The sequence below is a fragment of the Oryctolagus cuniculus genome, chromosome 6 (genome assembly GCF_964237555.1).
Source record: "Oryctolagus cuniculus chromosome 6, mOryCun1.1, whole genome shotgun sequence".
Taxonomy (NCBI): Eukaryota; Metazoa; Chordata; class Mammalia; order Lagomorpha; family Leporidae; genus Oryctolagus; species Oryctolagus cuniculus.
This window is the reverse complement of record NC_091437.1, coordinates 132,548,153-132,574,266: the sequence shown is the minus strand read 5'-3', so window position 1 is coordinate 132,574,266 and position 26,114 is coordinate 132,548,153. Positions and strand designations below refer to the sequence as shown.

At 38.5% G+C, this 26,114-nt stretch overlaps 1 protein-coding gene across 2 annotated transcripts in view; it reads left to right on the top strand.

Annotated features, from left to right (window-relative positions):
• ANGPT1 (angiopoietin 1) overlaps positions 1 to 26,114 on the top strand; it is a 253,480-nt gene that overhangs the window by 209,795 nt on the left and 17,571 nt on the right. For both annotated transcript variants that reach the window (XM_008255828.4, XM_008255827.4), the window contains exon 7: positions 1,567 to 1,733. In XM_008255828.4, coding sequence (XP_008254050.1) covers positions 1,567 to 1,733 — 167 coding nt within the window. The remainder of the gene's footprint in view (positions 1 to 1,566; positions 1,734 to 26,114) is intronic.

The following is a 26,114-nucleotide window of genomic DNA, read 5'->3' as shown; positions in this document are numbered from 1 at the left end:
TTAATGCATATTTAGTATAGTATGTGCATCTGAATATCTCAAAGAAGGAAAAAGAACACTGATTCATTAAAGGAGAAAGCAGTGAAGAAAAATTCTATAATTATAATTCTACAAAACTGATATAAAGTTTGAAAGAAAGCAATGGTTTTCCAAATTGTCATGCATATTGATAAAATAAGGACTCTTGTAATTATTTTAATCTCTCTCATATTTAATATAAATAAAACCTTTATTAATAAGTGCCTCAATTGACCAGAACTGCTTTACTGTGAAATATCGGTGTATAGCCTATGATCACTGCAAGTGATATTTTAGATATTAGTGTGCACAAGACAAATCCGGGAGCTTATGCAGATACAGGTTTATGTGACTAACTCTCAGATGTTTTGACTTAGTGTGGAGCCAAAGTTTTTTGTTTCTAAGCAAAACTCCAGTGACTGTGATACCTCTGAGCACCTTTAGAGACACTTCCTTGAAGCGCAACCCTATGGTCTTCAAGAACTGTGATGAAGGCTGCTTCCCTGAGGGGCACAATGCTGGAATCATCCCTCCCTTTCCTGCCTGCTTTCCCCTCTCTCCCTCACTCTCCCTTCCTCTGTTCCTTTTTCTTTGAACTCCATGACAGCCCAGTGGGTGCAATTCTGCACTAGTTTTTGAGGATTCACAAATACAACTTCTATCATCAGGGAGCTCACGATCCATCATGAGGACAGCTATGGTGATGAAAAACTGCACTGAACTCCAAGTATTGCCCGAGAGTACTTTCTGAGGCCACTATGAATACCCAAAACCTAGAATGCTACCCATTCTTAGTTTTTTTTTTTTTTCCTATCACTAAGATCTCCAACATTAAGATTTAGCTTTTTTCTAGAGACCCCTTTTATTTTCTTCCCACAAAAGAACTATTTTGAATATTTAACAATTCTGCCTGGAATTGCTCCAGCGAACAAAAGAATCATGCTGAGACTCAATGCAAAGCAGCCAGCTAAGGGTCACTCACTAGCTTTGCCAGTCTCCCTTCTGCTTCAGACTCCAAATGCAGGCCAGTAGTGTACTAGAGATGATTGTAGTCATGGGTTTACAAGCTTGCTTATTAATATTTTCAAAATATAAATGGCATAGTCAAAGGTCTGGTAATCTGCAAAGTTGTTATGGGAACATAATTGAAATGGAATACCAACAATAACACCATAGCTAAATAATTTGTTTGACACTACTCTGACAGTATTCATGGAAAAATGTTCAAATTACTTTAGTAATATTGCATTAACTAGTGTTTTAAAAACATTTGCAGAAGCAAACGTTGAATTGAGAAGTGTTCCCTGGAAACCTATTAATCAAGTTTATTTAATCCAAAAATGTCTCCATCTATGCAGGTTTGGATAACAGATTTTATTGTGATAAGAGTTATATCTAAGCCTCAATCAAGAGAAAATAGCAAAAATATGTTGAAATAAGTCAATAATTGGAAAAAATATGTGAAATTTTATTAGAAAAGAGTTAAATGCTGAACATGAAAAGAGTTTCGCTCTAAAGAAATAACTACATCTTTATCTTTCTTCCCAGGGTTTTGGAAATCCCTCTGGCGAATATTGGCTTGGAAATGAATTTATTTTTGCCATAACCAGTCAGAGGCAGTATACACTAAGAATCGAGTTAATGGACTGGGAAGGAAACCGGGCCTATTCACAATATGACAGGTTCCACATAGGAAATGAGAAGCAAAACTACAGGTAAGTCCTGTTTCAGTATCCTGCTCAATGACCTTTGACCTAGCCATTTAACAGGTTTGTTGGAAAAGTGCGAAAAAAATCAAATGAAACAAAAAAGATCATCCTTCAAAAGGAAAATCAGTTTGTCTAGGCTGATGACACAGAAACACAGCAAAGCCTGCAAAGATTTCTAAAAGGTTTTACATTTCAGCTTACATAAACTGACTGCCTGTTGTGTTGGCTCAAATTTCAAAGGAGAGTAAATTAAATGAAACTTAATATCATTGTTCTTGGGCAATTATTGTGATGAAAGTGCAAGGGATTCATGCGCACTGATAACAGAGAAGACACTGGCTTGAAATAAGTAATTTCTCTTCTACCAGAGGAATTTCTAGTTCTACTTTATTTGCCTTCCTTAAATTAGGCTTTTCCAATTTCGTAAAAGTGTTAATAGTACAATTTTGTATTTCCAATTTAATTTAAAGACAAGATGGGGCAGAATTTAGAGGTTATTTTTGGTAAATAGCATGAAGGGAAAAATCCAAATACATCATTGCAGATGTAAAAATTGATATACTGAATCCAAGGTATGTTTGATCATTATATTTTCAGTGAGCAGCCCGTGCATTCGAAAAAAAAGCTGACAGAAGTGTGACTAAGGAAATGATGTGCTGTTCATTCCGCAAGCACTTACTGTGTAACATCTCTGTTCCAGGAACTCTTAGGCATTGGCCATTTGGCAGTCAGTGAGGAGGTCTCTAGTCTTACAGGCCTCACAGCCAAGCTTTGTTACAAACAAGGCTGCTCAAAATGTGACCAGCATTCTTTGAGACCAGGAAAGACATCTTAGTGACTTTTATACCACTATCTATTAATTCAATACTTGGCAAATGGCAGGTTTTTTCACTCTGTGTACCTCAGCTTCATAATCAGTAAACTGGAGCCACACTGATTTTTAGCTCTCAACATTGTGACTCTGTTGGCTTATAAACACAATTACGTAGTGCCTGAAACAGATTGTAATGATTGCAACGAAAGCTTTATGCTTTTCCTTCCAATCAGTATAGCTATTTCCGTGTTGAGTTGTTTCTGTTGCTTATTTGTCTTCTCAGGACATACAATTCCTTAGGGGTTTGAATCTGCATCTTTTTCATGGCACAACTCATTTTATTTTAATGGATTACGTATGGGGATGGAACCTTGGAGACACAATAATCATTTTCTTAACAAATAGTGATGATGTCACCACAATAGAGGACAAAAACTAGATGTAAAGAGTTGAGATTCTCATGGGAGGAGCCAGGGTGTACTTAATGGCAACTCAAGAAACCAAAGAAGAGATATTTATAAAATGCAATGGAGTGTAAGAAGAAATGTTTCCAAGGAGGTCAATATTTTGAGAGTTTTATAACAAGGAAAACCACTGTAAAACATCAGGGGTACTCTTATGTAAATGTTTTGAAGTGAAACTTGAAACTATATGAAACTTGGCTAATGTCAGACAGCTTGACAATAGGACTAGCAAATAATTAGTTTAGTCTTTTTCTAGGCTCCTGAAGAATTTTCTTTGGTTCCTTTCCAGAGTGTCTCTTGGTTCTTCATAGGTGGTTCTGTGTATGTATGTGTGTACATGTGTGTGCATGTGAGTGTAATGCTGCAGTAGTGGTAAGGAGACCGAGACTGTTGGGCAAGGTTAGGAGGATTCTTGGCATCCGCAGTAGGCCTCAGGGTATATGATATAAGTGTCATTCTAGCATCTTCTGGAGGAAGGGATACTTACCTCCTGTGTACAGTGCCCCACCGGCTTCATTGAGTGCTTCTCATCCTCCAACATCTATGTGATTCTGTATCCTCACCCGAATGGTATGAATCTATGACAACAAGTATGTCTTCTCATCTAGGATGAGGCGCATACCCTTCAGACGGAGAGTCAGCACTTGTGAAAACGCAATGCCCACTCTGGTAGATTAGCTAGCGTAAGCCTGCTATAAAGTGGTGTTACTCACTCATTCAAAGAAAGTGGAGCAGTGGTTGAACAAGGGAAGCTAACCCCTTGTGGCTTTTCTCCCTCCCAGCAGCGTTTTTCATGCCCACTGCTATTTCTCTGAAACCAGGAATGTCACACGTGGCAAGGGATAGATTCCAGGTGTCCATCATTGTCTTGCTGTGCTTTTTCTCCATTCATTCCTCTTCCCTCTGCATCAGGCCACTTCTCTGTGATAAGTTAGGTAGAATAATCATGCTAAGATGTGCCTTGTGCTTTATAATTTAAGAATTAACTTTAACACTTGAATCATTGACTTTCATAATGTCTTTTTGAAATGGGTGGTATTAGGCATATTTTAAAGAATTGAGGATTTGGTCAATTTATTCTGATGCAATGAAATTCCAACTAAAATTTAAAACTATGGAATTCATGCTAGGCTTTTTAAAATATTTTCATCTTCCTGTTTTCCTCTTTCAAATTCTGTCTTGGAATTTTTATTTTGAAAATACTTGGAATATGTTTAACCATGGTATACAGATTTAATTGAGAAATAAAAAGAAAACAGTTTGGACATTTGGCTTAGCAATTAAGAGGCTGGTTAGGAGGCTTGTACCCCCCACAACAGAGAGTATAGGTTCAATTACCAGCTCCAGCTCTAGGCTCCCATTTCCTGCTAATTTCAGACACTGAAAGTCAGCAGCAATGGCTCAGATGATTGAATTCTGCCTCCCGTGCAGGGGACCTGGATTGAGTTCCCAGCTTCAGCCCTGTCCCTTCTCCAATTGCTGTGGGTGTTTTGGTGGGGGGTGGTGTGAATTAGTGGATAGGAGCTCTGTCTCTGTGTGTCCTTGTCTCTCAAATAAAGAAAACATTTAAAAGTAAAAAATAAAACTTTTCTCATACTCTTAACACATACTAAAAATAAGTGCTGCAAAGAAGCATACAAATGTATGTGTGATACATGTAGTTTTCTTTATCCTCCAAGGAAATCCAAATTGATAATTTTTTCAGACAGAAGGCAAAATCTATAGTACTCAAGAGAATATAAATACAAAAAAAAATAATGTAGGAGTGTCATGATAAACATATCATGTGAAATAGCACACCATCAATGTGAAATTATTAAGTATCTCCTCTAGGGAGGGAGTATTATTCAATACTTATCATCTAACACCCACACTATTATAGAGACTTCCTGTCTCTAGCTGTAACACTCTCAAATAGATCTTCCACAATATTGTTGGGATGATTTTCCCAACACACGATCAGACTTGGTCTTTTCCCTCATCCGTGTATTTCAACAACGTTCAAATATCTCGAAGCTAAAATCTACCATGAAGGTCCTTTGCTCGCTACTTACTCATCCAGCTGCTACTGCCGTAGATTTCCCCTACAGTTACTCACCACTGTGGTGCTGAGTCTGTTCCAGGAACTACTTGCAATCTCCCTAAACCCTCAATATCTCTACACACCTTACTCTGTCAAATGAATACCTCTTTTGTTTTCAGATTTGTTTGAAAGGCAGAGTTACAGAGAGGCTATATATATATATATATATATATATATAGAGAGAGAGAGAGAGAGAGAGAGAGAGAGGTCTTCTATCCACTGATTCACTCCCCAATGTCTGTGATAACTGCAGCTGGGCCAATCTGAGTCCAGGAGTCAGGAGCTTCTTCAGGGTCTCCCACGCAGGTGCAGGGGCCCAAGGACTGCTGTCCCAGGCCATAGCAGAGAGCTGGCTTGTAAGTAGAGCATCCAGGACTCGAACCAGCGCCCATATGGGATGCCGGCACTGCAGGTGGCAGCTTTACCCGCTATGTCACTATGCCACAGCACTGGCCCCAGATAAATACCTCTTAAATCTTTAAGATTCTTTCTTATCCCAGTGTCAAAGGAAAAACTTTTTCCAATTAAATTTAAGGAAAGATTCATAAATTGAGCAGTTCTCAGAACCAGGGTAGATTCAGGGAGACTCCCACTTGCAATGTGATCTGAAAAGCATTTATGGATGGAAAAAGTGAAGTGACACATGGAAAGCACCCATGAGAAAGTTGGATTGGTTCCAGGTTGGGGTTTGCCCTATTTGAACATGGCTTGAACAGTTGGCTGCCTACTATTGAAGCTCAGTGCTGTGATTGGCTGGGACCCAGCTACTTGTTACAAGGGCAAATAATGAAATTAGGGTTTTAGTTTGATTATGTACAAAAGTTAGGTTGCAGCCCTTTACTTGGGGATTCAAATATACTGGTACAGAGGCCAATTTACTTTATTAATACTAGCAGTCTTCTGTGCCACCTGTGGTGGTACATGATATATTCTGTGATATGCCAGTCCATCCTCCCCTGCAGAATTGAGGTACTCAGCTTTCTACTTCCCAGGAATGTTGTTGGCTTAATGCTTGCCCTGAGGCCCACACTTCAGGCACTGCCTGTGGCTGAGGAGAGCACATCACCCAAGACCACTGCTCCTTTCTGCAGACAGCTCACACCCAGTGACGGATCCATACAGGAGTATAACAATGGCCCTTTTTCCTCACAGCATGGCTCACAGCAATCCTGAAGAGCAATCCAAGGCCCAGGGTTCCACCTGTGACTCACTATGGCCTGTACTTTGGCTGCATACAAGGCCTATTTTTCCCTTTGCTCATTCTTGCTTCCTTCACACTGCTGCAGAACCCCTTCACCCCACCCCCACATGAATCTCCCTACACTGCTTTCCCAGAGGCCCACTTGGATGCTCTCTGTTCCTGTGGATCCATCATACTATGTATCAAACAATCCAGCAACCACAATCTATTTTCTAGGATATGTAAAGTTCCTTGCAAGTCAAAAATTATTGTCTAACATAGAACTACATAGTCAATCCCTTTCTATTTTTATAGCCTTTCAATTTTTTGATAAATTTTATCTTTAGTAAATATGTGAGAGCTTCCACAGTTTAAGGATTACAGAGATCTTTTCCTTCTCATGAAAGATTTGTTGGTCCTGAAACATATATTTAGTTATATCAAACACACCACCACAACAAACATCTTGAAGTACAGAGTAACTGTGGGTTTGAAGAAATGCTGTGGTCCACTGGACAGAACTCTGATTGAAAAGGAATCAAAGACAGGGAGGCTGGGAAACAGCTGGTTTCACCCCTGGATAGTTTTATCAGTTGTGTTCAGTCGGGGAAACGTGATGGGCAGTATTGAAATAAGTTTGAATTGGATGCTTGGAACTTGGCATCGTGCACAAGCCACAGTGTACAGGGAATTCAGGAACCCAGCTGAGCTGGTCCAGCTGCCAACGTGGGACCCTAGAAGGAGAGTTCTATAAAGAGCTGGTACCTTGCTGTGCCAGTGTTACCAGTGGTCTGACGGTCAAGCAACTTGTGGTGGGTCTTGGAGCCATCGCCAGAATCAGGAAGCCAAGCTGAATGCTGGGTAGAGGAAAGGACAATGTGACACTTCTAGCACCTCTGCCTTTGGACCTCATCCTTTCTGATGATTTCCTGAGAGTCAGGGCGCTGCTTCACTTCCACCTTCCAAACCTCACACAATGTCCCCTCTTGGCCAGCTCTGGCTAGGAATCCCACAACAAGCAGATACTGATAAGCAGAGTTCTCAGATTAACCAAGCTGATAACATACAGTGTACCTTGGGGAAGTCACCTATTTTATATGTTGTTTTCTTGTCTTTAAGAATGGTATCCCTTGGCCGGCGCCACGGCTCAACAGGCTAATCCTCCACCTAGTGGCGCAGGCACACTGGGTTCTAGTCCTGGTCCAGCTGCCGGATTCTGTCCCGGTTGCCCCTCTTCCAGGCCAGCTCTCTGCTATGGCCCAGGAGTGCAGTGGAGGATGGCCCAAGTGCTTGGGCCCTGCACTCGAGTGGGAGACCAGGAGAAGCACCTGGCTCCTGCCTTCGGATCAGCCCAGTGCGCAGGTCACAGCATGCCGGCAGCGGCGGCTATTGGAGGATGAACCAACGGCAAAGGAAGACCTTTCTCTCTGTCTCTCTCTCTCACTGTCTACTCTGCCTGTAAAAAAAAAAAAAAAAAAAAAAAAAAAAAAAAAAGAATGGTATCCTTTAATCATGAAGAGTATGCAAACAACCTTGTGTTTGGTAAACTTACAGCCTTACTTTCTAGATGTATTAGCAAGAAGCTGAATTGGAAGTGGAGCAGCTAGGACTTGAACCGGTGCTCCAATCTAGCATCTTGGAGTCACAAGTGGCAGCCCCCAGGTTAAAGCTTTTGACAAGAATGTTATAAAAATGATAATGTGCACTTCCCATTGTGTACCATCCAAAGTTAAAAACGTTCTGTTTGTCCCATAGTTGGTTGGACTAAGTTTAATTCATTTTGTAAGGTTTTGTTTTTATTTTTCCAGTGGATTATGTACTTTCTCAGGAAAAAATATCTCACAAAGGAAGATAAAATATACAGTATGTAAAGCTGACTTGCTTTGATGGGGTTTTGAGCATGCCTCTTTGGCCTTCACCTTGATAGTGTCTGAAACATCATTAGAGGGGCTGGCATTGTGCCATATCAGGTTAATCCACTGCCTATGACACTGGCATCCCATATGGGCACCAATTCACATCCCAGCTGTTCCACTTCCAATTCAGTTCCGCTAATCTGCTTGGGAAAACAGCAGAAGATAGCCCAAGTACTTGGGCCCATGCACTCACATTGGAGACCTGGAAGAAACTCCTGCCTCCTGGTTGTGACCCAGCCTAGCCTAGGCCATTGGACGCATGCAGGGATGAACCAGTTGATGGAAGGTGTCTCTTTCTCTCTCTGTCTCTCTCTCTCTTGCCTCTCTCTGTAACTCTGCCTTTCAAATAAATAAATAAATCCTTTTTTAAGAATCAGTAGAGGGCCAGCACTGTGGCTTAATAGGCTAATCCTCTGCCTAGAATCCGGCACACGGGGTTCTAGTCCCGGTCAGGGCGCCGGATTCTGTCCTGGTTGTTCCTCTTCCAGTTCAGCTCTCTGCTGTGGCCCGGGAGTGCAGTGGAGGATGGCCCAAGTGCTTGGGCCCTGCACCCCATGGGAGATCAGGAGAGGCACCTGGCTCCTGCCATCGGATCAGCGCGGTGCGCGGGTCGCAGCACGCCGGCCACAGTGACCACTAGGGGGTGAACCAACGGAAAAAGGAAGACCTTTCTCTCTGTCTCTCCCTCTCACTGTCCACTCTGCCTGTCAAAAAAAAAAAAAAAAAAAAAAAAAAAAGAATCAGTAGAACATAGTTTAAAAACTACTATTTTACCAGTTGGAAATAAATTATTTGTGTGAGAGGTCTTCACTAGTTCATGGAAAGTGTTTCCTACAAAAAAAAAAAAAAAAAAAAAAACCAAAACTATGTATGGGTTTCAAAGTCCTTTTTCACAAAATTAAAGTTATCTTTTAATCTTATCTTCTTAAACTTTTTGAAGCACCCTGTACTACTCGGGCATATAAAGAAAAAGAAAACTAAACAAAGAAATTTATAGCTTTAATGCTGGGATGGTATAATTTTAATTAAGATTTTATTAGAAATTGATTTTCATGTGATTTTTTTTCTTCAGATCCAGGGAACAGTTGTATTTCTAAAATTAATTACTTTTTATAGTGTTAACAATGATAAATCCTTTGGTATAATGGATCTTTCTTTTAACCAATAGAGCATTGTATCAGTTAAGTCTACATGATAATGTTAGCCATTTATAACAAGCAAGTTATAATCTGACTATAAAATGTACGTATTTTGGGATATTTGTACTTTATTGTCTTATTATATGCTAGAGATCAATGATACTATTAGAGCAGAACTGAACTGACTAATTGATGCTATCATAAGCCTCACCCTAGAAAACATTCTACACAAAGAGAGGAGCAAACCATTTTTACCAAACTTTAAAAAGTGTTGAAAATCATTTGGCTTTTAACTGTATTTCTACATCAGGTTAATTTTTGGCTGTGACTTTACTGGGAAGTCTTTTGATATAATGTGTAAAACAGTGTGTAGGGAATCCAGAGGCATGAGCTGTAGACTTGAATCTGCAGTTACTTTTGTGAATGATCTTGGACAAGTTGCTTTACTTTTCCAAATCTCTGATCCTCAGGAGTAAAATTGCATGAATCTATTTTTTTCCAGTATTTTTTGAGTCATTAAACTCCCATGCCATGTGTGTATTTCAAGGACAAAACAAATTCGTGTGGATTGAAAAGAATTCTCTTGAGCCTCTCATGTAAATTTGAGCCTACATTTTTGTACGTATTGGAAAAGTTGTTTCACTTTTCTTAGTGAAATGTTTCTCATTTCTCTGATCCTCTGGGTCATATGGCCCTGGCTGAAGCCAGTAGCAGATGTGTTGAAATACTAAGAGAAAAGTTATTTTTTTGCAGCCATTCTCTTCTGAAGACACCATAAAAATATCAGGACTCTCCTGCCAGTTGCTCTCTCTTTAATTTCTAGAATAGATTTTCAAACTCAAGGTTTTGAGTAGTTTTACCTGCATTTTCAAATGATTTCTTCAATTTGAGGTGTTACTTCTTTTTAGACGATGATTTATATTGTGTCTACTTTCTAAACATAGGAAGAATTTTTTTAAGTTAACAACGTTTATATTTTATTCTTCTTGACTGACATGAAATATTAATGAGGAAAAACACTGTCTAGATATTCAGAGAAATGGACAAGACACAGTCTTACAAAGCCACTGTGTACCTTCTCCAGGTCTTCTAGGTGTCAAGAAAAATCTCTGGACTTTAAAGCAGGCTAATGTCAGCTGCTATAGTCTTAAATTTTTTCAACCCGACAAAAAACAAGTGTCCTAGTGCTGTCAAGTCTAAGAATTCCCAGTGGATCCCTGTTACAGGATGAGTGATGCTAGAACTCAGATAACTGCTATGCTATGCTATGTGTTGGCCTATGTTGCAACAACCAACTAGCACTGCCTGCAGGAAATCGTGCAAAGGGAATGTATTGTGAGCACTGCTCTGGACTCCCCTAGTGCTATCTACCACTGCAAAAAATGAGGCTCTGTCTTCCCTGAATTACATATTTGTTATGTTGTCAGTTACATGTTATCCTAGGATAAAATGTCTGCAGATATTTCAGTCGAGTACTGCATGTGTATATTCATGGATGTGTACACATCACATGCGTGATGTTACAGGAGTGGGTGGATAGCAGGCAGGTGATCACAATGCCTTGAGCACAGTTCCCTAAAAAAGATATGCATGGGGGTGGCTGTTTAGCCCAGTGTTTAAGATGCTGCGTGGGATGCCCACATCCCACACTGAAGTGCTTGTGTTCAAGTGCCAACTTTGCTTCTGATTCCAGTTTCTTACTAATGTGTGTTCTGGGAGGAAGTGGATGATACCTCAAGTATTTGGGTCTCTGCCATCAACATGAAGACCTGAGTTGAGTTTCAGGCTCCTGGCTTCACTTGGCCCAGCTCTGGTGGTTGCAAGGATTTGGGGAGTGAACCAGAAAAAGGAAGATTTCTCTCCTCTCCTCTCCTCTCCTCTCCTCTCCTCTCCTCTCCTCTCCTCTCCTCTCCTCTCCTCTCAACACTCCCCTCCCCTCCCCCTCCCTCCCCTCTTCACCTCTCCTCTTCTCTTTTCTCTTTTTTCCTTCTGTCTCTCTCTTGCTCTCGCTCTCGCTCTGTATCTATTTCGCTACTTTAAAATAAGTAAAAATAAGTAAACAAAATTTTAAAAATACAAATGTGACATGAAAAAAGGGTGCTGATATATATTGGAAGATTGACCTAAATTGACATAAAAAATACGGCAATAAAATTTAACTGGAGACTAATTTAGAGTTGGGGTAGAGCAGAGAACAGCTTAAGTGAGGGCTCAGAAATATGACACAGTATCACTTATTACGCAAATTACAAGTACTTAGGCGTTGCCTAAGCATAGAACTTCAGTGGGTAACGGCCAACCATGGTGTTAAGAGCAAAGCAGTCCAGCCAACCAGGAACACATGGAAGAAAGACTGCAATTAGTGAGAACAACACCTATGAAATGCCCTTTCCTCGCATTATGTTTTCCCCTCACAATTTTGATCACTTTGTTCATTAAACATGAGTGACAACACTGTGCAAGCCACTGGGTGAAACAAAACACCATAGAAACCAAAACCCATCCTTCAAGTGTGTAATCTCTTCTTCTGACTTGATTTTCTTTATCCTTGAAGACTTAGCTAAGTCTATGAGTACAGAATGGATAAGGAACCTCTTCATGGGCTGTGCTGTGTGCTTATCTTTATCAGAGCCCTTACCTCACCAGGTTGTAATTGGCTGGTCTGTTAGCCTATGTTCACCTCTGCAAGGGCACGGATCTCTTCATAATGCTTGGCATGGGTCTGGAAAGGACATACTACTTTATGAATACATGAAAAACATACCAACAAAGATTTTTTGTATGGAAATAAATAAACAGAGATGACTAGTGTGTTGCAACTATTGATCCTGAAGCCTGAAATTCAGGGACCAGTAAGTCAAAATTCTTGCCTTCTGAGGTTTATTATAGGACAGCATATGAAAATTTTTATGAAAGATTTTTTAATAAAGCACTATGTCCTTTATTTCATGGGGTTGTTGCTTGGATAAGATTCACTTCACTAGATTTACTAGTCATGTGAAGATTCTTCTGTTTCTTTTATCTCTACCTGCAAATGATGTGCAAGAATTTTCATTTCACATAATGCCAAGCAAATAAAATAGTAATAAAATAGACACAATATCTATCTTGTTCATTTCTTTTAATGGAATATAGCTTTGCTTCCATCTACATAGCTTTACTAAAAGTGTCCTCTTAAAAGTTATTGTAGTTCTTTTGAAATCTGAGTTAGCATTCATTCATCTAACCAGCCAGCCATCAAATGTCCTTCATGTTATTGTTATTTCCCTGGAAACATGCCAGTTTTTTCCAAACTTGAGTGTGAATATATTCAACAAGGATGTTTGTTTAAAGTATATGTCTCTTTCTCAGTTCCACATCCTAGGTTCTTATCTTGACATAAACCTAAGTATCTCAATTCTACCAATTATGTCAAGGTGATGCTAATGCAGAAATGACCCATTGGTAACAAAATCAGACACCATGCATACTACTTTTTTCTATAAAGTTTTTTTAATAAATATAAATTTCATAGGTACAGCTTTTGGAATATAGAAGTTCTTCCCGCAATACCTGCCCTGCCACCCCCACTCCCATCCCACCTCCAACTCCCTCTCCCATCCTATTCATGAAGATTCATTTTTAATTATCTTTATATACAGAAGATCAACTCTGTACTAAGTAAAGTTTTTAATAGTTTGTACCCACACAGACACACAAAATATAAAGTACTAGTTGAAGACAACTTTTACAGTTAATTCTCATAGTACAACTCATTAAGGACAGAGGTCCTACATGGGGAGCAAGTACACAGTGACTCCTGTTGTTGATTTAACAATTGACATTCTTATTTATGATGTCAGTGAACACCTGAGGCTCTTATCATGAGATGCTAAGGCTATGGAAGTCTTTTGAGTCCACAAAGTCTGTCAGTATTTAGATGGAGCCAAAAGCAAAGTGGAAATTCTCTCCTCCCTTTAGAGAAAGGTACTTCCTTCTTTAATGGCCCCTTCTTTCCACTGAGATCTCACTCACAGAGATCTTCTATGTAGGCCATTTTTTGCCACAGTGTCTTGGCTTTCCATGCCTGAAGTGCTCTCATGGGCTTTGTAGCCAGATCCAAATGCCTTAAGGGCTGATTCTGAGGCCAGAGTGCTGTTTAGGGCATTTGTCATTCTATGAATCTAACGTGTGGCATGCTTCCCACATTGGATCATTCTCTCCTTTTTAATTTTATCTATTGTTATTGACAGACACTTGGTCTTATTTATGTGATCTCTTTGACATTTATTCCTATATTATGATCAGTTATGCACTTAAAATGATCATTTTAACTAGTAAGATGGCATTAGTTCCACCCAACTTAATGGGATTTGGAGTCCCATGGCAAGTTTTTTTTTTTTTTTTTTTAATTTGCCAGATAGAGTTAGACACAGATAGAGAGACAGAGAGAAAGGTCTTCCTTCCGTTGATTCACCCCCCGAAATGGCCACTACAGCTGGAACAATGCTGATTCAAAGCCAGGAGCCAGGTGCTTCCTCCTGGTCTCCCACACAGGTGCAGGTGCCCAAGCACTTGGGCCATCCTCCACTGACTTCTGTGGCAAGTATTTAGCTTTACTCTTGGGGTAAGTCTGTGGGAACATGTGCCAAACTGTACATCTCCTCCCTCTCTTATTACCACTCATTTTTTACAGGGATCAATTTTCAATTGGATTTAAATACCTATGAATAATTCTGTGTTAAGTAAAGAGTTCAACAGTGGTAGTAAGTAAAGAAATAAAATAGTAAAAAAATAAAATAATAAGCTGTTCCTCAACAGTCAGAACAAGGGCTGATCAAGTCATTGCTTCTCATAGTGTCAATTTCATTTCTGCAGGTTTCTTTTTAGGTACTCAGTTAGCTCTCACAGATCAGGGAGATCATATTATATTTGTCCCTTTGGGACTGGCTTATTTCACTAAGTTGATGTTTTTCAGATTCCTCCATTTTGTTGCAAATGACTGAACCTTATTTTTTTTTACTGTGCAGTATTCCACAGAATACATATCCCATAATTTCTTTATCCAATCTTCCATTGACAGGCCTTTAGATTGATTCCATGTCTTAGTTATTGTCTAATGAGCTGCAATATACATGGTGCTGCAGGTAGCTCTTTTATTTGCCAATTTCATTTCCCTTGGGTAAATTTCGAGGCATGGGATGGCTGTGTCATATGGTATGACTGTATTCAGATTTCTGAGGTATCTCCAAACTGTCTTCCACAGTGGCTTTCCCAGTTTGCATTCCCACCAACAGTGAATTAGGGTACCCTTTTCCCCCACATCCTTGCCACATGCATGTTACTTTTAATGGGGTTAGCTGTTCAGGAGAAGGTAGCAAGCAGGAAATATACTTATATTACATAACATTATATAACTTAAAAAATTTCTTCAGCTGTAGTATATTTTAGTCTGTGTTTAGTTTTTTGTCTTGTTTTTTTTTTTTTTTTCATCAAGGAATTATGGATCTTTATAATAATTTGATGGAGATATGCACACTTTCACCACAATAAGGAAGAAGCACAAAATTTTGCTTACATTTCTGGGTGTTTCTAATCCACATTCATAGCCTCTGGGTAAGAAGCCTGGAGATTGGACTCCCAGTGGGCGTTAAAGAAAATGGTCAATTCTATCAAGGTTGTGGTGGATGGAATTCCTTGGAGGACATAGAAGGGGACCCAGAAGGTTTCACAGGGTATACCCTGGAGATTTGTGAAATATTATTAAATGTTTGCAAGGCCAGTATGGAAAATGTTGGCTGAAGGAGGAAGGTGTTGAGATTCCAGTCAGAGGGAACAATGCTGACAAAAACAGAGTTGAGAGAGAGCTGGTCTCATTTAGAACCCAGCAAATATCTTGTATATAGAGGTTCATTGTGCTACAGATAGCAGAGGACCATAATCCATGATCAGGAGTTTGGACTCTATCTCATGCTAATTGTGGGGAGAAATAAGCACACTGATGATTTTGGTCAACAGAAGAATCTGCTTATGCACACAGTGGAGTCTTATTTGCAGGCTGTATAGCAACACATTGTCCAAGCACAACAAGACAAAGTATTTCCTCTTTGCAGGAGAACTGAGACAAGGCCTCTCCATGGTTTTCAGCATGTGGCTCTCCTTTTCCACTCTGTCTTCCCCAGGGGATGCTGGAAATCAAGTTTCTTGCTACTCTTAAAACAGAAATAAAAATGAGAACAAACCTATCTCCCTTAAACTTTTCATACTAAAAAAATGCCAATTTTGGTAATAAGTTATATAAGGTCCTGACTTAGTTTTTGGTAGAAAAAAGCAAAGCCTATATAAACTCTCTGAGAGGGTCATTGGCTGGGTCATATGGGCACCATAAGAGAGTGCAGCCAGTGAGCCACCCTCTCTAAGCTGACTCTGTCAGCCTCACATGACCCCTGGGGAATTGAAAGATGGTTAAGGGACTGTTTGTATCTTTACAGGGGTCTTAGTGTCACATAATTCATTTTAGCACTCAACTGTTTGATGTGTTCATAGAAAAGGGAAGGAATATGGGAAGAGATACTTATTTAGAAATAAAAATGGACAATCACTACAGTGTACACTTCTATACTTTGGGAAACATGGTTTCTTTGTCACAGAATTCATTAAAAATAAATTCAGTAAAATATTAACATACACCATACAGTGTATTCTCTCAGCACTATGCAAAGGTACCCAGCAATAACAGTCTATAGGTCTATAGGTTCACTGTTTTCTTTGGAGGAAGAATTTTTCATGGGTTTTGAACATATCCAAGCTTCCTGGCTAGCAATGATAAACAGAGAACTGTATTTTACTGGAGTTTTGAAACAGAAGTCATTGCTAACAGTGTTCTTAGCATCAAGAGCTTGAAAAGACTTGCATGGTTGACTAACTCATTTTATCAAAATTCTATATTGTATTGATATTTATACATGAAGGAAGAACATTAAAACGTATATAATCAAAATTTAAGTGGATTAAAAATCAGTGTATACTTTTGCATTTATAATGAAAACTCATATCTAAAAGAATCATAATGAAATCAGGCCATATGAAACCTGTTTTCTGAAGCTTTTCATGATTTAGATTTTTTTGTAACTCTGGAAACATCGTTATTCTAAAAGGATATTATTTATTTATTTGAGAGAGAGCTTCCATCTTCTGGGTCACTTCTGCAATGCCCACAAGGACCCGAACAGCTGAAACCTAAAGCCAAGATCTCAATCCAGGTCTCCATAAGGATGGGCCTCAGTCACTGCCCTCCAGTTTGCACATTAGCAGGAGACTGGATCCAAGTGAAGCCAGGACTGGGATTGAGGCACCCACTGGCATCTTTAACAGCTAAGCCAAACACCTGCCCTTGGGAATTTCTCTCTTTTAATCATAGATTCTCAGGACTATCAATAACTCGTTTTTATAACAATTGCACACCTTCCACGACTCATATTAAAGACACATAGGTAGCATATCTACCTCAGGCATTTGAGGCTTAAGAAGCAACTAAGATAGTGCAGCAAATCTTAACATAATGGTTATATTAGTAAATACAAACTTTAGACAATCCCTGGTGATCCAATTCCCTCTGAAACAAATGGCACCAATTAAGGTAGACTCAATATGATAAAGAAGGTTTTCAGACATTGGAGTTAAAGGGTACATTGGCATGAGTGAGCCTTTCGGGGCTTCTTTTCCAGGATCAATTATGAGTAATAAGAGAAGCAAACAGATCGATATACACTTGCTGGATTCAGCCAATAAAGCATGCTGACAAGAAATGTTAGGATACTCAAAAGATGGATTTTAATTTATTAAGGGATGAACATTTGAATTAAAGGACTGTTACTCAGGCTACTGGATTCAAAATAATGTGGACCTTTAACTTGGTTGTCAGTCAGACAACAAAGTAACTCTGGTTTTTTGTTTTATTTGTGGACTTTTTATTCTGTTTCCTTTATAAATAAAAATGTTTCAAAGAGTATGGGGTTTTATGGGCTTAAGAACATTAGGTGTGCAGAAATAAAAAGAATCATCAGGAATTACTACAAGGACTTGTATGCCAGCAAACAGGGAAACCTATCAGAAATGGATAGATTCCTGGACACATGCAACCTACCTAAATTGAACCAGGAAGACATCGAAAACCTAAACAGACCCATAACTGAGACAGAAATTGAAACAGTAATAAAGGCCCTCTCAACAAAGAAAAGCCCAGGACCAGATGGATTCACTGCTGAATTCTACCAGACATTTAAAGAAGAACTGACTCCAATTCTTCTCAAACTATTCAGAACAATCATAAAAGAGGGAGTCCTCCCAAATTCTTTCTATGAAGCCAGCATCACCTTAATTCCTAAGCCGGAAAAAGATGCAGCATTGAAAGAGAATTACAGACCAATATCCCTAATGAACATAGATGCAAAAATCCTCAATAAAATTCTCGCCAATAGAATGCAACAACACATCAGCAAGATCATCCACCCAGACCAAGTGGGATTTATCCCTGGTATGCAGGGATGGTTTAATGTGCGCAAGACAATCAATGTGATACACCACATTAACAGACTGCAGAAGAAAAACCATATGATTATCTCAATAGACGCTGAGAAAGCATTTGATAAAATACAACACCCGTTCATGATGAAAACTCTAAGCAAACTGGGTTTGGAAGGAACATTCCTCAATACAATCAAAGCAATCTATGAAAAACCCGCAGCCAACATCCTATTGAATGGGGAAAAGCTGGAAGCATTTCCACTGAGATCTTGGACCAGACAGGGATGCCCACTCTCACCACTGCTATTCAATATAGTTCTGGAGGTTCTAGCCAGAGCTATTAGGCAAGAAAAAGAAATTAAAGGGATACAAATTGGGAAGGAAGAACTCAAACTATCCCTCTTTACAGATGATATGATTCTTTATTTAGAGGACCCAAAGAACTCTACTAAGAGACTATTGGAACTCATAGAAGATTTTGGCAAAGTAGCAGGGTATAAAATCAATGCACAAAAATCAACAGCCTTTGTATACACAGGCAATGCCATGGCTGAGGAAGAACTTCTAAGATCAATCCCATTCACAATAGCTACAAAAACAATCAAATACCTTGGAATAAACTTAACCAAGGACGTTAAAGATCTCTACGATGAAAATTACAAAACCTTAAAGAAAGAAATAGAAGAGGATACCAAGAAATGGAAAAATCTTCCATGCTCATGGATTGGAAGAATCAATATCATCTTCTGAAGTGCTGAAACTTAACTGAAAGTGATCGCTGTTAAATATAAAAGTGGGAATAAGAGAGGGAAGAGATGTGCAATTCGGGACATGCTCAAGCTGACTTACCTCAAACGGTAGAGTTAGAAACATACCAGGGGATTCTAATTCAATCCCATCGAGGTGGCATGTACCAATGCCATCTCACTAGTCCCAGTGATCAATTTCTGTTCACAATTGATCATAATGATAGGACTAAGAACCAAAGGGATCAGAGAAACAAGACTAGTGTCTGCAAATACTAGCTGATAGAATCAAAAAGGGAGAGAATGATCCAACATGGGAAGTGAGATACACAGCAGACCCATAGAATGGCAGATGTCCTAAACAGCACTCTGGCCTCATAATCAGCCCTTAAGGCATGCGGATCCGGCTGAAATGCCCATGAGAGTATTTCAGGCATGGAAAGCCAAGACACTCTGGGGGAAAAAAAAAAACCTAAATGAAGGATCTCCGCGAGTGAGATCCCAGTGGAAAGAACGGGTCATCAAAGAAGGAGGTACCTTTCTCTGAAGGGAGGAGAGAACTTCCACTTTGACCATGGCCTTGTCTAAATATGATCAGAGTCAGTGAACTCAGGGGGCTTCTATAGCCTTGGAAGCTCATGACAAGAGCCTAGGGTGATTAATGATGCCATAAACAAGAGTGTCAATTTGTTAAGTCAACAACAGGAGTCACTGTGCACTTACTCCTCATGTAGGATCTTTGTCCTTAGTGTGCTGTACATTGAGATTTAATGCTATAACTAGTACTCAAACAGTATTTTTCACTTTATGTTTCTGTGTGGGAGCAAACTGTTGAAATCTTTACTTAATGTATGCTAAACTGATCTTCTGTATATAAAGAGAATCGAAAATGAATCTTGATGTGAATGGAAGGGGAGAGGAAGTGGATAAGGGGAGGGTTGCGGGTTGGAGGGACGTTATGGGGGGGAAGCCATTATAATCCATAAGCTGTACTTTGAAAATTTATATTCATTAAATGAAAGCTAAAAAAAAGAAAAAAAAGAACATTAGGTGTTTTCATCTTTAATTTCCCAGCTTGTTGCCTACATTTGTGTGTTGATTACCTGTGTCTCTATCTCATTATTTCATCATTCTCACTACACTTACAGATGTCTATCAAGGTCAAACGAGGAGACGTTAGAATTTGTAGGAAAATGGAATTAAAGGATGTTTGTTTTGGTGAAGAAAATAAAATTCATGCTCAGTTTTCCTATAGTACATGTTTTCCATGAAATTCTTGACGAATCCTTGTATATGTTTACACTTGTTTAATTTAGATTTAGTGATTCACATGCCTTCTGTTTACTGATCGACTGGTTATTTTATCATTACTGGTTAAGGAAATTTGATATCTTCATTTGATTTTTTTTACTTGTTTTCAAGAACTTTGTATGTAACAGTCTTTTAAGGGCTAAATATGTATCGCTTTATTTAATTTCACAACACTGCTATTACTAGAGGCCTTTTATACAGAATGCAACTGAAGATCATACAGGGTAAGAGCTGGTTGTAAACCAAACCATTTTGCTCCAAATTCTGTTATGTTCTGCTGAATTTCAAGGTACAAGTGAGCATGAAACAATCTTATTCTTCAGAAGCAAATTGTTATTTATTTGGTGGACATGGAGGAGAAGGGAAAAGTCAAGAATTTGAAAGAATGACTTTATTGCCAGTTGTTTCTTTCATTTGTACTTATTTTGCAGCAAACCATTTATTATCTGCTTGATCTTTACATTTTACATTTATTTGTGTCCATCATATTTTTAACTGTTGATTAGTAAAACTGTACATTATCAGTTATTTAATCTTTTTCCTATTCATACTCTTTCTTTCAAAACTTCTTTTGAATTTTTCTTTCTACTAATAGATTTATATCAGAAAATATATAACTGTGATCATTGTCATATAACTGTGTCCTGGACACATAGTCACTTTTACACAGGTGCACTGACTTTGCTTCATGTATTTTCCTGTCATTTTTCACATATTCATTGATAGACTTTTCTAAGTAATTCTCTTCACTTGTGGACAATTGAGTGATAGACTAATTCTCTAAGATATGAAAAAATCTTGCCCATAATGACACAAACTTAGCAAAGACCCAAACAGAGATCATAGTCCTAATATTCCAAATTGGAAAACAAACCTTCTAACATCTGACAGTGAACACAAAGCCTTTGAAAGGGTAAAAAATTAAAGGTCTAGGCTCCAGAAGGAATCTAACAGAACAAATGCTTATACAGAAATAGGTTCCTGCATAAAACTTGATGGTCTCATTTCTCACTTGAACTCTTATTTATTTCTAATGGGTTATTCCATGAGCTATTTCTTTAAATCTCTGACTATTGGCAGTCTCAGACTAATTCCATACTCATTGTAGCTGTGTCCCAATATAATCTGAACAGACCATTAGGTCATTAACATTGGACAAATTACAAATCAGAAAAAAAAAAGTCCATGGAACTTGAATTGTAAAATGTAATTGCATTATACGAGTTAAAATGTTGCTACAAATAAACCTTAAGTTGACTAAATTAGAATTCTAAACAATTTGAACTCTTAGCTCATATTTGAACAATAAATATTTATTGAATGCTCCTTATATATGTGAAGTATGGATTTCAGAAAGATGACTAAGATGAATATTTCTCATTAAGAGTTTACTGTCTAGTGAGGAAGATAAGGCACATATATAAATAATAATACAAATTAGGCAAAATATGATGTGCCCCAGGAGAAGCAATTTAATCTGTTTAAAGGAGAGAGAGAAGGTTCCCTATATAACATTTGGGCTGGCCTTAAAGAATGGTTAGCTTTAGATTTGTGAAGATAGAAAGTGATGGGTTCAATAAAGATTTCCTTATTTATAAGTAAATAATGTTCTTGGGCATTCTTGGATGAAAGAGAAAAAAATCACCTCAAGACGTTATCTTGAAAAAAAATTGGAAGATATAATTTGGCTATAGATAACTTTAGTATATCACAAAATCTACTAAAGGACTTCAAGTCCCCTTTTAGGCAAAGATGAACTTATGTTCTTGACTTTATCTTAAGACATACAGTCTTAGGAGTTTTCACTTTAACTGAGATTTCCTTGTTATATTATATATATATATATGTATGTATATATATTTATTTATTTTGTGAAAATACAAAATAGCCTCAAATCCTAATGGATAAAAGAAATGAAAATACACTCTCTCAGATGCTTAATACTTGCAAATAAGTGCTTTGTCTGCCTTTCCACTTGATGCTCCCAACACATTCCAATGACTAACAGGATCTCTTTTCTTTCTTGTTCTTTCTTGATTTTAAGTGACCTCAAAACTTAGCTGTAGTAGGAATTTCATAGCCCTTGAATAAAAAATATCCTCATACCTCTCCAAACATCCATGCCATCTACAGTCTCCAAATTTTATGTCCTCCATCAAACTTTTGGAGCAGTTAAGAATCTGCTGAAATTACCCATTCCCCTACAATATTAATCATTCGTAAACCTCTCTTCACATCTCTTTTCTCATTTGTTTTTCCTTCAAGAAGCCTACAGTAAGACAAACATTGTTTTCTGTGTGAATAGATTGACAAGAGAGACTATGCTTATTTTCAGCCAAAGATGCCAGCTGTATCATGTAAACTCAGGGCTAACAGGCAGGTCCCTCTTTGCTGACGGTGCTCAGCCCATTCAGTGGGGCAGAGGTGGGTGGGGGTAGATGGTTAAATCAGAGACAGCTGCGGGGCAGCAGCCAGGAGTCATAGTCTTGTGGGGGAAACTCTGTCAGATTGAGTCATTGCTGCCAGGCTCTGAAAGAGAACCATAGGGGTCATTTTGTATTTTCTTCAAGTATTTGTGAGAAAGACAAACTAGTTCCAGATGGTGGTAGGGAGGGAGCTCATACTGAAATAAAATCTAGTCAGTGGTGTGTACCTAAGACTTTAAAGTTCAGCTATCTCAGAGTCTGTCTACTGTTGAAAAGAGTAGAGGCTAAACTTCAATTTGTCATACATACAACTCCCACTGCCTTGGATATTGAAAGAGATTCTTAACCTCCTGAATACAGGGAGAAGTAAGACCGTGAAGACAGTGGCTGTCTCCTATGTAGACAAAATTACAGAGAAACTGGATTCCTGAGTTCAGCATCTCTTTTAAAGAATGAGAAAGAAGTTACAGTATCCCTTGTATATTACCTGGGGATATTTTGAAGCCTGTTCTTCCATAGTTGAAGTCATTATTGTCCTGTATTCATTAGGAAATATGATAATGTAGGTTTTCTAGTTGTTGAAATTTATAAAAATGAAAAGAAAGGAGTAGCTATATTTTTCTTAAAGGATGACCTGAGACTCATGACTGATTTCAATATATATTCCTCTGTTTCAATTTCCCATAAAATTTGAATTGGAAAATGTTAAAATACTGACCTTCTTTGTAGTCATTAGCTCAAAAGTACTCATAAGTAAGTGTGTGTGTGTGTATGTGTGTGTGTTATGGAATTGCACTGTATTAACTCCTTTCCCCCCTCATCTCAAATAATTATTAGTAAAAAATATTTTGCAGAGGGTAAACGCCATGATTCTACCCTCTGGCTGCCTGTTCAGGGATGTATAATTACATTCTCTGGAGTTTGTTTTGTTTTTCAGTTTTCTTATTTCTATCGCTAAGCCAAACAATTTACTCTGGAGAAAGATTTTTCTTTTAATCTCCTAACACATTGTGCTTCCTGCCAGTCCCATTTTCACCTGCTGAATACAAGAAATGAATGTCCAGCCTTCCCCTGCTGTTATTTGGTGGGAACTATTTTCTGATGAGTTACACTTCAAGTTCTCTTTCGCCACAGTTATATACAAAGCCAACTTTGGCTCTTCTGTATATTGACTTTTCTTTTATTAAGTGAGGGTCCTTTTGGAGCAACTAGTAGCTGCATAGAGAAATCCATGAATAATTCATTGTACATGAAAACTTTCAAAATTAGCCAGAAGCATTGGTAAAAAGAACTATTTCACTGTTCTATTTGAGCCACAATTCAAATAACTTTTTTTTATCTAATTACAGGAACACTTGACATTAGTGAGTGGCCAGCCCTTAGTTTACCTGTAGCAAATAGCCAGCTATTGTTCCAGGCTTTGGGTCAGTACATGTGATCCTGTGCTACTAGATAGCTGCTAAGAAAAAAGAGCCCCTTGCCTAGGCACAGAACCTATCCCTCACTACACAGCACAACTTCTCCCAGAATCCTCGGGGATCCAACAAAACATCATTGTCCTCATTAGTAAATTTCTCAAAATACTCTTGAAAAGAAATGAATTTTGTGAAATTTCATCTTCTCTCCTTGTGCGACAGAATGACTGTCCAAGGGAGTATCTCTGCCATAATGCAGCATAAGCAGCTCCTCTGTGGCACACCAGGGATGTAGACGTGGGAGATGAATACTACTTTATATACACTACATGCTCTATTCAGTCTTCTACAGCGAAAAGCCCACTGTTCTGCAACATATTCATCTCCTCTACATTAAATCATTCTAGTCAACAAATCTCGATGCTGGCGCAGCTCATCATGGGACTATTCACTTCTGCTTCTAGTTGTCATGATTTCTAATCCATGCAGGACCTTAAGGAAATACTCCCTCATCTTATTAGACTTTTCTTATTTTTCAAAATAACTTCAGTTGAACACTTTACCTTAGGATGTTTTCATTTTCTTTCTTTTTTTTTTTTTTTTTTTTTTTACTAAGAGGGATAATGTATTAAGTTGTTCATTAACAGTCAGGGCTATGCTGTATCAAGTCACCGTTTCCCATAGAGTCCGTTTCACTTCAGGAGGTTTCCTTTTTGGTGTTCAGTCAGTTGTCATTTTCTGTTATGACGTGGCTATGCACCGGATACAAAAAAAATCACTCAGGAAAATGTAAGGACTATTAAAACCTAAGTCATACCCATTCTCAACTTATTCTCTTTGCATAAGTCATCAAACATATTTTCATATCCTAGGATGCCTGAGATAATGAGAACAAAATCAGGAGTAAAGCAGAGCAAGAAGGATGTGAGAGAGCATGTGTGTACACACACACACACACTCATACTCACACATTTTATTTTAGTTGGATAGGAAAGAAAGTAGGTACCTGGCTGATTTTCTTGTGTTCTTATCTAAATGAGATAAAAAAAAAAAAAACAAAAAACAAAAAACTAAACCTCTGTAAACATGAGCCATGGATATTTTGGTCATTAGGGTTACTGATATTTTAGCTTGAGATTAATACTGAACCTGCTCATCAATCACATACTTAGTGAAGATTGAGGCCCTTTTCTATCTCAAGTTCTATTAATTCTTTTGTTCCAGTTGTGGAAATTCAAAGATGGCTAAGACCTCACAATTTATTATGGGAGTCAGATAAGGAAAAAGATAATTAAAATACAACAAATAAGTATCATGAGGGGGTTGATTTGATGCTCTTTGTGGTTGTAATTGGAATTAATATTAAAGAATGAGAAGTAGGTTAGCAGTTACTAAAACTGGAGCGGATCTTCTAAGAAATGTATGCAAATGAAAGGAGGCCTTGCGGTGAGGGGCAAATTATCGGGTAGGGTTGGAGAACTACGTGTGTGAGAGGCAAAGAACAAAAAAGGGAGGGAAGGAGGTAGAAAGTAGATAGTGGACAAGGACAAGACTTCAAAGGCGTTGTGACATCGATAACAAAGTTTGATCTTATTCTTTGAGTGGTTGTGGGAATATCTGAGGGATTTTAGCCGAGGTAGAGAGATATTGAGTTGCATGTTTTGAACGAGCCACATGGAACATGGATCTTGAGGGGAAGAAGAAGCATTGAGACCAGTTGTTGTAAGACCTTTGTAATCAATCAGAGAAGGGTTGCCATGAATGCAAGTCTGACTTCCACGTCTTTATTAAACGGGTCCTTGAAATGTGTCTTTATTCACGGAGCCTAACATACAGCATCAGTGATGTACATACAAGTGAAGGTCAGGATAAATCATTGCAGACTTTATTCTGTTTTTCTTTTAAGATATATTTTTATGTATTTGAAAGGCAGAGTTACAGAGATAAAGAGAGACAGAAGGAAGTCTTCCATCCGCTGCTTCCCTCCCCAAATGGCCGCAGCAGCCAGGGCTGGTCCAGGCCGAAGTCGAGTGCCAGGAGCTTCTTCCAGGTCTCCCACGTGGGTGCAGGGGCCCAAGCACTTGGGACATCTTCCACTGCTTTTCTAGGTTCATTGGCAGGGAGCTGGATCAGAAATGGAGCAGCTAGAAATCAAACTGGTGTCCATAAGGGGTGCCGGTGTCGCAGGCAGTGGCTTTACCTGCTGCGCCACAATGACAGCTCCCGGACTTTATCCTAATACTAACATACATCTGAATATACATTTAGAAATGTGTGAGGCAACCCCTAGACTTGTGAAAAATGATGATATATTCATAAAATAGCTTCCAAATGCTGTTGGTAAAGAATATGCATTGGCTTAGAAAAATGATCATATAATTATGTATG